General features: G+C 35.9%; 1 protein-coding gene across 1 annotated transcript; it reads right to left on the bottom strand.

Annotated features, from left to right (window-relative positions):
* Positions 1-1,518: 1,518 nt before the first annotated feature.
* LOC117317050 (prolyl 4-hydroxylase subunit alpha-1-like) lies at positions 1,519-12,679 on the bottom strand. The gene is made up of 13 exons (XM_033871834.1): positions 12,299-12,679; positions 10,326-10,492; positions 8,770-9,110; positions 7,847-7,889; positions 7,500-7,648; positions 7,062-7,226; positions 6,584-6,651; positions 5,437-5,554; positions 4,843-4,893; positions 3,731-3,817; positions 3,297-3,365; positions 2,668-2,764; positions 1,519-1,869 (listed from the first exon to the last, which is right to left on the bottom strand). Exons 1-13 carry the CDS (start codon positions 12,484-12,486, stop codon positions 1,778-1,780), a joined length of 1,635 nt encoding a protein of 544 aa, XP_033727725.1. The 5' UTR covers positions 12,487-12,679; the 3' UTR covers positions 1,519-1,777.
* Positions 12,680-13,149: the final 470 nt, after the last annotated feature.

The raw sequence follows: 13,149 nt of genomic DNA, 5'->3' as shown, positions 1-13,149 counted from the left end.
TTACTCCTATATTCTTCTCAAATCCCACATCTTTCCAACATCTTTCCCACATCTTTCCCACTTTCTGTGTAATATGTTCTTTCTCCACTATTTATACATTGTTGCCTTCATTACAAGTCACTATGGTCTAAAGCTATTATATTGCTACTGACTATTCGGAAACATTGAGTTCGTTGGCATTTCAGAAAAAAAATCGTGACTGAAGATGTCCATTCCCGACGGAGATAACACAGCGGCAGTGGTACATGTCCCGCGAAGAACACGTGGGTTAACAACAATGGCTGTGTACCTGGAATAGGTATTGTCATTTGAACCGGTTGTAACTTCATTCATATGTTCGGGAATAATATTTTTTATTATTTTCTCATTTTTCAGCCAACGGCACTCATGACTTGTATATTGATAGCGGTGTCATTAAAACAGATTATATTTCTGTGCAAGTTGGCTTATTTATAACTCATCAACACAGCTCTTGATAGGTAAACATAATAATGATTACTCACTTCCGCTCATTAGAAATTCTCTGGAACCGACAAGATGATTTCTACTTTTATTTTGAACATTTGTCTTAAGTTTATTTCCACGCATCAGGTCATTTTTCTGCCATTTGTAATATGTATGTTTAAGTATCGTCTCTGACCTTCATTTGTCAAAAGACACCTTAACCTCGACCTTGACAATTTAATTAAATAAAAGCTCCCCGAAACCTGGAATTGGCCTGGACCAGCCTTAGTAAAATATTTCAATGTTTTACTTGAAATGGCGGTATTAAAACAGTAAATTCTAACAGCAGCGCTAGTAGCAGGTCTGTGATTGAAGAGGAAAATAATGACCAATGATGTACCTCTTAATTTCTTAATCAAGTTATCTGTTTTGACAGAGAATATTTGTTCATACCTAAGTACACTTTCAGGTTTTACAGGCCATCCCACTGAACTGGCCAATGGTGTCGATCAGCCGGGAAAAGAGAGATACAGGCTGGCGAAGACTAAAAGAAATTTTGTGGAAGACACCCTCCTGTGACACGAGAAAAAAAGTATTCTTAAACTGTTTTATGTGCCTAAAAGCTATGTGGTTCCTTTGATGATATGACATAACGTTGAGTTCACCTAGATTTACACCGGGGGCGTCTTCAATGAAGGAAGTCACGCTCACCCTTCCTGAACACCTGGTCGTATTTTCCTAGAACTTTTCAATCGTATACATGTACATATATACGCAGTTCGGATCTTCCCCTCGTTTTATCAAATTACAATTTCGTCCATCATTTCATATCCTTTGATATTTGTATTAACAATTATCTTGATATTCAGTTATTGGTTAATCTGTTTGCATCCTGATGTACTGCTTCCAGTTTTGTTCACAGTTTGTCGTCTACGATCGTGACAATTATTATTGTGACTATTGCAGCCCATGGAGACAGTTCATCGGGTTGATACTAATACCTCGGGGAACAGTTTTGAATTGTTCCATGTGTTTGTGCATGTTCTTAGAATCATTACAATTAATTTACCGAACGTCTTGTTAAACAATATTTTATTTGTATATCCCAGATTTGATAATGGGTAATTCTTATTACATGTATTTATTACCAACAATCTATTGGACTGATCACTGTAAGAGACTGCATACCTTAAAAACACACAGAAGTGTTACACAATATATTTTCATCAGGTATCCGGAAGGATTTTCTCTTAATAACCGTAAAATGGATTTATATGAACATGTCATAATTCATCCTCGGTTGAATTTATATGAAAAAAAAAGTTCAAGCATATCAAATGTTTTCCAGTCCAAAATTGGTTTTTTTCGTCCTGCCACAAAGCGTTCGGAAGATTTGCCCATGCTGTCGTATCCATTTGTTGGCCACTGTAGATTAAAGAACAAAAGTTAAGATCCTTCATTCGAATATCGAAAGGAGAATCAGACATGTTATCATCTCCACTGTTGAAGCAATAATAGAAAGTAATAATAAAAAATCCTCCCAGAAAGGGACTGTTGCATTAAGAAATAATTATACTTACATTTATTCGTTTGTTTAAATGTCACACTGTTACCGATATTACTGTTTGTTTTTTCTATTGTCTAACATAATTGTGTGCAATCTTATCTTTAGCTGTCCAATAAGTGCACTATGCAACACAAATAACAAAAATCATAAATGACATCACATCTGTGTTTTAAATATAACTACAATATTTATCTATTTTACAACAGTCGTGAAACAAGTTATATAAAACTTAAAATACCAATATACACAACTTTTACGATATTTATGGGCCCGGAACGCTATTAATTTACCTCTTCAACCAAAAGTTATTATAATTGCTTGAATATTAAAATAACTATAAAGAACCGTTCTATATTACCACACTAATAACGTCTGAACTTCTCTTATTTATCTTTTAAATTGACTAAGTGACTAAATCCAGCGTAGAAATCCTATCGTAATTTTATCACAGACATTCTTTCGTAATTCTAACACAGAAATTCAATCGTATTTCTGTCACAGAAATTCTATGATAATTCGATCGTAGACATTCCATCGTTCTCCGTCTCTGTATTTGTTATGTAGCTTTCGGTCTGATAAGCGGTCATTTTAGGACACTGTTAATATATACATGCATTTTATTTCTGTGATAAACATTCTTTAATAACATGTCATACCCCATTTGGATCCCAGTAGTACTGGACAGCCCGCATGCATCATTCTCCTATTGGGGGATCCGTTTGGCAACGTGTTGTACCAAAATACGGCTGATCCCTAATAAAACCATTTGATACAAAATTATAAGGATGCATATCTCTACTTACCTTTCCACATACTTTTATTACACCTTTGCAATTAAAATCTCTGACTAGCGAAAAACATTACAGTTTTGATAGTTAACGACAATGTGAATGAAAAGACAGCTAAAAATATCTGATACAGTCAGTGAACAAAATCACGTGACACAATATAAGTATCGAATAACAAACTGAACATCTTATGCTTTCGGGTTTAAAAAACAATATAATAGTACATAATGCAATAATGTTTTTTTGGAAAAAAGCAGTTGGAATCTGTATAAATATGCTTCGTGATATGTCTTAAGTCACCACAAGTGGCACACTCCTTACAACTGAGATGTCCAGTGTAACGTATTTGTGCATTTTTTGCGGATGTTTGTATTCAAATTTGCAATCGCTTTCTACATTTTATTACCATACGACTATTCGATGGTTAACCATAAGATAAACAAAAAACATCTGAAATTTTTAACTTCAAATAGTTGAGGACTATAAAATATGATTACCTCTGTAACAGGGACACGTGCCTTCAGTAGCGGAAACACAGTAGCGCCCCCTGCCGACACTGGACTTAACTACAGAAAAATGAAAAACTCAACAATAAACAGTTTATTTAAAGCATCTACTCGTAGTTATCCTTTCTCGATTGAATGATTTTTAGGATATGTTTTGAAACTGTAAATCAACATTTTAGATATCAATAATACTTTGTAGATATATAGTTGGTTGGTCCAACCCTCTTGTGATTGGCATGGCAAATATGTTAACTGAGCATCTTATTTACTTTAGAGAAAACATTGGAAAAGAAAAGATTTTTTTTGTGTGAATTAATCACCATGTTTCCTAATCATTTCAAGCAAGCTCAAGCTGTCAGTTAATAAGAGTTGCTTCCCTTTAATAATAAAATGGTTTGGAGAAGACGACTTTAATATACACTTACATAAAACATCCATGTGGCTATTCTGTCTCCAGAATCGTTAATTTCCTCTACTTCCGGTAGTCCATTTCCCTCCCACAAAGGTTTACCCTGTCAGGATGTTAAAAGTTGACGCAATGATGAGCACGAAAATGTACCGTTTTTATCCGAATATATACATCATACTTTCAAATTTGCTGTAAGAGTGGTACCGTTGACTTATCACTACACACAGTCCAGCAGTTTGAACTGTTTAGCTGCATAAAGTGATATAGGTGAGTATATTCTCATGTAATATTTATAATTGATATTTCATAAGTGTGTATTATCGTGTCATATTTAGGAATTGATATTTCACAGGCGAGTATTATCATGTCATATTTAGGAATTGATATTTCACAGGCCAGTATTCTCATGTCATATTTAGGAATTGATATTTCACAGGCGAGTATTATCGTGAAATATTTAGGAATTGATATTTCACAGGCCAGTATTCTCATGTCATATTTATAGGAATTGATATTTCACAGGCCAGTATTCTCATGTAATATTTATAATTGATATTTCACAGGCCAGTATTCTCATGTAATATTTATAGGAATTGATATTTCACAGGCCAGTATTCTCATGTAATATTTATAATTGATATTTCACAGGCCAGTATTCTCATGTAATATTTATAATTGATATTTCACAGGCCAGTATTCTCATGTAATATTTATAGGAATTGATATTTCACAGGCCAGTATTCTCATGAAATATTTATAATTGATATTTCACAGGCGAGTATTCTCATGTAATATTTAGGAATTGATATTTCACAGCCGAGTATTCTCGTGAAATATTTAGAAATGATTGTTTTTAGGAATTGATATTTGACAATTGGAACTTACTACATTAAATTTAATATACCAACCCCTGTAAATTTATAGCCTTTAACAGACTATCAAACCGATTATTGACATAATTCGTCAGTATTGACAGCACCATTATTACTGTTCAAGATAATAATAAAGTATTTAATAAAAGGATTAACATTTCAGTTTTTTTTAATTATTTTTCTAATTCCATATATCCCTGAACAAACAGCACAGATAACAGAAGCTGACATCATCATTGGTTTTGACATTACTTACCAGGTGGTCGTTATGGGGACCGTACTCGCCACCTATTCCATAGTTGACTACCTGTAACACATTTACACATTTAAATACCGGTGTCCTATATACATTTTATTGCCGTAAAATATTCACCAGAGTTTTTATGGGGATAAGAATTTTATAGGACACCGGCACTCAGAAAAACGAACCGTAATGCTACATTGAAATCGCATAAAAGTACACCGGACATTTTAAACGTCTTCTATGTCATCCGTGACATCTGCCACGTAAATCATACAGATGTTTTTCACGACATTTTCCTAAACGTTTAAATAACGATAACAAGTTGTTCATATTGAATGATTATGTGGAAATCACTGGAAAGTTTCAATATTAAAAATGAAATATGTTTTTTTTTGTAAATAATGACAGATGCTCTTCATATTTTTATGTTTGGTTAAGATGTTTTCTTTCGAGAATCGAACCAAAGGTTTTAGCTAACTCGGTGACTTGTTACAACGAATACGATGTGTTATCATGAAAGTTACATTTTAAAACACTGATAATTTACTAATGATCACCAGCTTCCAGAGACATCACGTGGTTACACATCTTTTCACATACACTTACCTGGTATCGTTCGACACTACTGCGGTACTCCCGGAAGGTCGTGTCCAGTCCTGTGACGGTGGATATACGTTTGTTTAAACGGAGCAAAGTTGGGTAATCAGTGTCCTTAAGCCAGGCTCTGAGGAAGCAAGATATATCAGTAAGAGTTTATGTTTTAAGAATACGTGTCACATAGATTATTACTCATGTGGTTTACTAGTTCGAATGACTCTACCCACTGTATCATCCGATGCCTACAAAAACTTATAGTCGGAGTATATCATTAGCTACCTTAAAGTATATCAAAGCGGACAAACACCCAGAATCATTCGGAGTCTATCATCCTCTACCTATAGTATATTAAAGCGGACAAACACTCAGAATCATTCGGAGTCTATCATCCTCTACCTATAGTATATTAAAGCGGACAAACACTCAGAATCATTCGGAGTCTATCATCCTCTACATATAGTATATTAAAGCGGACAAACACTCAGAATCATTCGGAGTCTATCATCCTCTACCTATAGTATATCAAAGCGGACAAACACTCTGAATCATTCGGAGTCTATCATCCGCTACCCAAAGTATGTTAACGCGGACAAACAGTCAGAATTATTCGGAGTCTATCATCATCTACCTATAGTATATTAACGCGGACAAACACTTAGAATCATTCGGAGTCTATCATCCTCTACCTATAGTATATTAACGCGGACAAACACTCAGAATCATTCGGAGTCTATCATCATCTACCTATAGTATATTAACGCGGACAAACACTCAGAATCATTCGGAGTCTATCATCCTCTACCTATAGTATATTAACGCGGACAAACAGTTAGAACCTTTTTTGGTCTATAATTCTGATAGAGTACAGAATCTATACGTATATACCTTAATGTGACATATAGAACACTTTTGTGTGTGTTTTTGATAAAACCCCAACCCCACCAAGCCCCAAAAAACAAAAACAAAACATGTATGAAATTGTTCCGGTATGTAATTGACTTGCGGTTTCATATTCCTCCCAAATATGAAAACAGGACAAGCTCCTATTTGTACGGTGGCTATGATGCCACTTGTCTATTCGCATGATAATGTTCTATGAAATAGACCCTCCTCCCCCTCTAATACATTTTTAAGGGTCGAAAGCGTGTTAACTTACGTTTGACTCACTCTTGTGTGTGCCACAAATGATTGTCCACTTTCGGCATAAATCATTGAAAATGTCAACTGAAAAAATATTAAGAAAAAATCTGCAAGTGAGTTCTTTAGGATCAGATAGTGTATTACAACAAAAATGTGCTATTTAATTCTTTACAAAAATCTAGAGATCGTTTGTTTTTATGTGTTCAAATACCTCGCAACAGCCATGGCCATATGATGACGGGTGTCAGGGAGTCAAGCAAGTCAATAATGGAATGATTTAAGATAATAAAGATTGCCATTGATATGCCTGTCGATGAAGGTCCCTAGTTATGTTACAATTAGCTAGTTATACACTTGTTGGTGTAGACTAGACACTAGCCCCTAAGAGTTTTGTTAAGAACTGCTCGGCTAATTAATAAATTCTAATAACAGATTATCTGCCCCTAAAAACTAAGGTATTACACATATCCTATAGACACCAAAATCATACTTACAGAGTTGTTGGCCTCTTTACGGAGAAGCTCAATCTCATTACTGGAAATTATGTTATGATAGATAATGATGATAGGTTTTAAGTTGGCAACTTCCGCTTTAATCATGTAAAATTTTACACTTGTTTCCTTCAGAAAACATTTCAGTCTGGCTTGCATTTTTGCAGGCTGAAATGAGAAAAAAGAGCAATGCTATCATAATAACTACCATACGCATTCCAAAAACGGATTATCCAAAATCAATTTTCAGCAAATTGCTTTTTTTCTTGGAAGAGAAAATATTTCCTGATGAAAATAGCGAACAGTATCTGCCAGACTTTTCGTTAAATATGACCTATACATAGCAACGAAGGATTGTAAAACAAAGAGACATCAGACATGAAAAGTATATATCTTAAAGGGAGATAATAACAGGTATATCGCTAATGGATACATTCTTACCTGCAGGGGTCCCCGACATAACGCCTCATATGCTGCCTGGTATTTGTCTGTAGGTTTAGGGGCTTCCAGTTCCGCACGAGGGGTTCCTATGGGAATCGCGTCTGCGCGAGCTTTGTAAAACCCATAGTTAGACCCTCGGTTACTAGGATCTACAAAATATCAGACATGCATTGTAGTGGTACCACAGGTTCGCGTGATGGCAAAACAAAGATATGAACTATGAACTAGACAAAATAAACCCCGCATAAAGGTGGCTGTAAAGTGTTGCATCCATTATACATCTTATTAGGGTCAACTTTTTACTAATATCGAATCAGAAACGTACCGATAATGTAAAACAACCATACCTGATTTCTCTAGAACTTCCACTGCTTTCCTTGGCATACCGACCTAGGGAATAAAATTGTATACTCCTAGTGTTTACTGTTCTTATAATTAACACAAATATATATAGACATATTCGCTGTACATAATCGCCGTATGATATTAGTATTGGATTTGAGGTGGTCTATTAAAGGACTTGACAAAAGATATAACTTTGAAAGGACATTCTTTTACCCTTGACGGGAATATTCATATCTCACCAAAGGGTTCTGAAAAGCTATTTGCACGTTCTTTGTATAATATATTTTTATAAAGGTGACATATCCTGTCTGAATTTGATACTGACTTACTTGATCAACCTTTGACAGTTGTTATATCATAACATAGGGCACTGATTGGTTAGCTTCCATGTCATATTATATATTAATGAATGATCCGCTTGATTCCATTATTAGTGAATGGTAGTACAATGACGTCACGTCGACAATTCAATCACGTCACGTCAACATTTCCTTGCATTGATGTAACGTCAATATTATATACATACGAGGGAAAACAGGATAAGAGAAAAATAATCATTCACCCCCATGGAAGTGAAACAGGGGAATCTCAACACTCAGGGTGGAATTCTTGAGCTGCCAAACACACGGCAAAGCTTCGTGTTTGGTAACTTATGAATCTACCCCCTCGGGTTGAGTGCCCTTGTCTCATTCCCAAGGGAATGAAAGATTATATCAATTATTGTAACTAAGAAGGTGGGAACTTCGGGATCAGAAAATGAAGAAACGGTTATAATACTACAACTACAATGTTTTTCACTATACCAGCTTAAACTGAAGAACATTTAATATCTGTTTTTAAAATTACACATGTAACGGAATTCGTTATTTGGATGGTAGTCAGTTAACACTCATTTACGTGTATCCAATGTGTTAATCACATGTACCTGATAATATGCAGATGCTAGATTTCTCCGCAGAATTCCCTCCTCGAACCGCACCTCTAACGCCAGCTGTCCTTTATTATAAACGTCAAGTAATGACGTCATCCATGTTATACCTTCATAAAGCATGCCCACATCTATTGCTCCTTTCGCGATCGTTAACATTTCTCGCCATGATAGAGGGTCGGTACTTTCTTCAAGTATTGTTCCGTTGAACAATTGTGGAAGGTCAAGATTGTAAATTCGCCATAGGCGTAGAAGTCCTCGCGCTGCTCCAAGGATGTCAATTTTCGAGGGCCAAATTTTTACAGTCTTCACAACGATTTTTTTCGATATCTGTAAGCCTTAAAGTACAAAAATGTATAAATTATGCTCGATTCCCGTCCATATATTGTATATAACCCGTTATGTAAATACCTTGAACCGCCTCTCGCTCACCCATCACGGGTATCATACGCTAGGACAAACTAGAACGTTAAAAGTATACAGTAAGAATTTACACACATGTACGCATATTTCACCCGCTCTTTCTAGAGCAAAGTTTTTAATACATGATTATAAATGATTTCTCCGTACTTGTTAAACCCTCGCTACTTTGGTCCTATATAACGTAAATATTGGGTCTCGCTATATGCATTCAGTGGTATGAACGAGAAGCATCCTGTTCATCTGTTTTGTCATTCTAGGACTCGTCAGCTCAGGTCTAAGGTAGCAAGTGAAATAACAAGGTTATTATGTAACATGGACCAGTATGTGTAATACCACATTTATTCAATAATTATTATAATTATACATGATATTTTATTTCATACAAACGTCATTCGTATGAATTAAAACATGACGAGCAGGTTACGACAAACAGCCTACCCTGCAGGTAGGGCGTAAGAATTGCACCTGCTGTCCCCAGTGCATGATCGTAAGACTGGGTAAATTTGGAATTTTATCATTTCTCTTCTATCAAAACAATTTTTTTCTTCCAATTTTGAGCGTGTTCCTTTGTTAGGAAGACTTAAGGTTTGCCCCCCTGGCCGAGACATACCAGAGTCTCGTAAATGGAAGCTTCATATCCTGTTTAACACTCAGCATTTGGGAGTGGGTTGATTGTCAGCATTAGTGACGGGGTGAGGTGTGCTGTTGGTCGTTTTCGGCTTTGGTCGGCATCAGGAGACCATACCGAGATACCGCAGCCTGCCAGATCACACACCTCACCGCACGCATGTATCTCGCTAGAGTGGTCAACTGGCTCTAGAATAATAAAATCATTGAGTGTTATGATTTTTGTCTCGAGCATATGTCTGATTCTAGACACAAGTTTCAAACCAGGTGAGATAATCTAGTATTATAATTGAGTGGAGTAAATCTAACAAACAACTTGGGGTGGTGGCCTGTTTAGTATCTCGCAAGCAGAGGAAGCCGTCTTTAAATGACCTAAACGGTTGATTGGACGATAGGACAGTATAAACCAAATCAAACAACATCCACACATACTGAGTATAAAAATGTGGGTTTAGGACCAGAAGCACTGGTCTCTGTATACTTAATTCATTGTACAAGATTACCTTTTGCGGCAAGTGTGTCCGGGCATTCATCACAAAATATTTCTCCAAACAACTGCTCCCAGTCCACGGCTACTCGCCGTATTAGACGGAATGCGTTGATTGGATGGCCGACCCATAGTCCAGCATCAGCAACAGCAGACCTTTGCTTGGAAATGTTTTCAACAAACCTGTACCATAGAAAACTATATTGTAATGTAGGTGATATAGAGTTTTGTAATGATAATGATGATAAGATATGACGATGATAATGGTAGTGACCTAACACCTTCTGTGCATGTGGGTGTGTCTCCAGGTTAAGACATTTGTATGTTTATAAAAGTTTCCTTGTTTAAAAAGTTTCCAAAAGACAATTAAAAAATCACATATTGTAACTGCAGATAGAGTAATGTTGTGTACGGAATAGAAGGATGATAAAGTAGGTGTTCTTATGTCTATATTAACAGAAACATTTAAATGTAATCACGCATTAAAATGAGCAAAGCAAAGTGATCGGGTGTGAATGCTGCTCATAACCTTATAGTACAGTCATTTGGACGTCACGAGTGTGCCATAAAACTTCAATATTTAATTTCAATCTCTGTATTTTTTATATGAACAATTTAATTGATGCCTCACATTTTATAATTGCATTATTTGAGCTTGTAACACAAAAAGAGGAAAATTTAGAGAACAATGTGAGGGAAGGGAAAAACTGCATTGCTATATTGGTTAATGTCATACAATACAATGTTACGCCTACATAAACATGATACTGTATATTTTTCGGCATAGTCGTATAATATTCTTTTGGCCCCGGATATGACACGACAGGTGGCGTTATTGGTCAAAATGAAGTATGTGATTGGTCAATGTACAGTTAATAACGAAACAAAGTTAAGATTGAATGCAAGCTGAATAAGTGAATGTATCTTTTCAAATGACACACTAATAAAATTGTATTGATTCGAATAGTCTTTTATCACCAAAAATGATTCAAACTGATATAATTTTGTTATCCGTGCTGAAACGCATTAGTTAATTTATTTCATCAGCAGTTTTACATTATAACCACCAGCGTTAAAACTATGCCGTTTATCTTTTTTACAGATATTTCTTGTTAACAGTGTAACCTTGATATCCTCACCAGATATCATACAATGATACCGGCCCTTGATATTCTCACCAGATATCATACAATGATACCGGCCCTTGATATCCTCACCAGATATCATACAACGATACCGGCCCTTGATATCCTCACCAGATATCATACAATGATACCGGCCCTTGATATCCTCACCAGATATCATACAATGATACCGGCCATTGATATCCTCACCGGATATCATACAATGATACCGGTGTAACGTTGAAAATGGACCCCCGTGGAAAATGGAACCCGGGTCCATTTTCAACGTTACACCGGCCCTTGATATCCTCACCAGATATCATACAATGATACCGGCGTGTACCGCGGTCGTGTCTTTGTGTTCATCCTCGGATCGATGGTAAGTTCTATCAATCATTAAGACAGATGCGGTCTGCCGGATTTCCACGTTGTACATTTTGTATAGGGCTGTGGCTACTAGTAATACTATAATAGTTAATATATCAGGTATTCTCGCTCAGATACCTGATGAGTATTGTGTGTAAAGTAACAGTAACGATGGTAAATATAACATAAACAATATATATATAGTAAAATAAATATAAAATAAATAATCTATGTATAGTGAGATAAATATAACATAAACAATTTATGTATAGTGAGATAAATATAACATAAACAATCTATATATAGTAACATAAATATAACATAAACAATCTATATATATAGTAACATAAATATAACATAAACAATCTATGTATAGTAACAGGAACGAGGGTAACAATATATGTCCTTTAAACATTGGTGCACACAGCTAGTAACTCCACGAGTTGTAATATTTCCATTAATTACTACACAATTGATGTCAAAGTAACGATTTACTTACTGCAATACTTGACCCCCCACCTCTGTTCCATTCTTTATACTAGTCTCGGTGTACCTCCTCAGGGCCCGTGTGAGCCTCCCCTCCTCATCGTACAACGTCTCCACATGATTAACAGATGAGAATATCTGTCCTCGGACAAGGCTAGTACATGTCCATAACACAAATATCATATAATAATTAACCCCCATTGTCTTGTCGAAATGTCTCGTCACAGAAACTCGGATATCAGGTGATGTAAATTTCCAATAGCTGCCGTTTCTTTGTTGTCTATGTCGTTGTTATGAATGAATTATTAAATTGTAAAATAGACAATGTAGCACACATCCAATCAATGTCTGTACATGTGTCGTCTTTATACCGACACGTAGGCAATCAATGGTTTACAATAAGCGGCCACAATCTGTCGTCCACGGGTGAGGGCAGGATGGCACGTGGATGTCCGGATGTAGGTATATAAAATAAGAGAGACAATGTAGGGACTGTGTGCAGAACTGATTACCGTTGGAACATTTAAGTTAGTAAACATAATTTCACAATAATTGCGAAACAAGTCATGTCAATTAATTTTTCCCTTCTGTTGGTCTGGATGGAAGCGCCCAAGGGGTCTTACTTTGGGAGAAATCGGAGTACCCGCAAAAACGTCACGTGGTAGGGAGGTGAACCCCGGTCGTCTAGGTGAAAGGCAACTGTGTTACCAGTGCGCCACCCGACCACACTTTCTCGTGAAATTGACATAAGATTCAATGCGGTTGCTATTTATCTACAATCAAAGAATTTTCAGAAGAAAAATAAATAGCTCCTATCAATATGCATTTAACAACATATACGTGTCCAATATATCTATCACCGCT

The sequence above is a fragment of the Pecten maximus genome, chromosome 18 (assembly GCF_902652985.1).
Source record: "Pecten maximus chromosome 18, xPecMax1.1, whole genome shotgun sequence".
Taxonomy (NCBI): Eukaryota; Metazoa; Mollusca; class Bivalvia; order Pectinida; family Pectinidae; genus Pecten; species Pecten maximus.
Note: the sequence above shows the minus strand (reverse complement) of the source record. Positions and strands in the feature narration are given on the sequence as shown.

Excerpts from the sequence above, each read along its gene's own strand:
- LOC117317050 (XM_033871834.1), bottom strand. The coding sequence starts at position 12,486 with ATGGGGGTTAATTATTATATGATATTTGTGTTATGGACATGTACTAGC. Across the intron at positions 7,890-8,769 it reads TAGCATCTGCATATTATCAG|GTCGGTATGCCAAGGAAAGC; the intron begins GTACATGTGATT and ends TTTATTCCCTAG. Across the intron at positions 5,555-6,583 it reads CACACAAGAGTGAGTCAAAC|AGCCTGGCTTAAGGACACTG; the intron begins GTAAGTTAACAC and ends TTGCTTCCTCAG.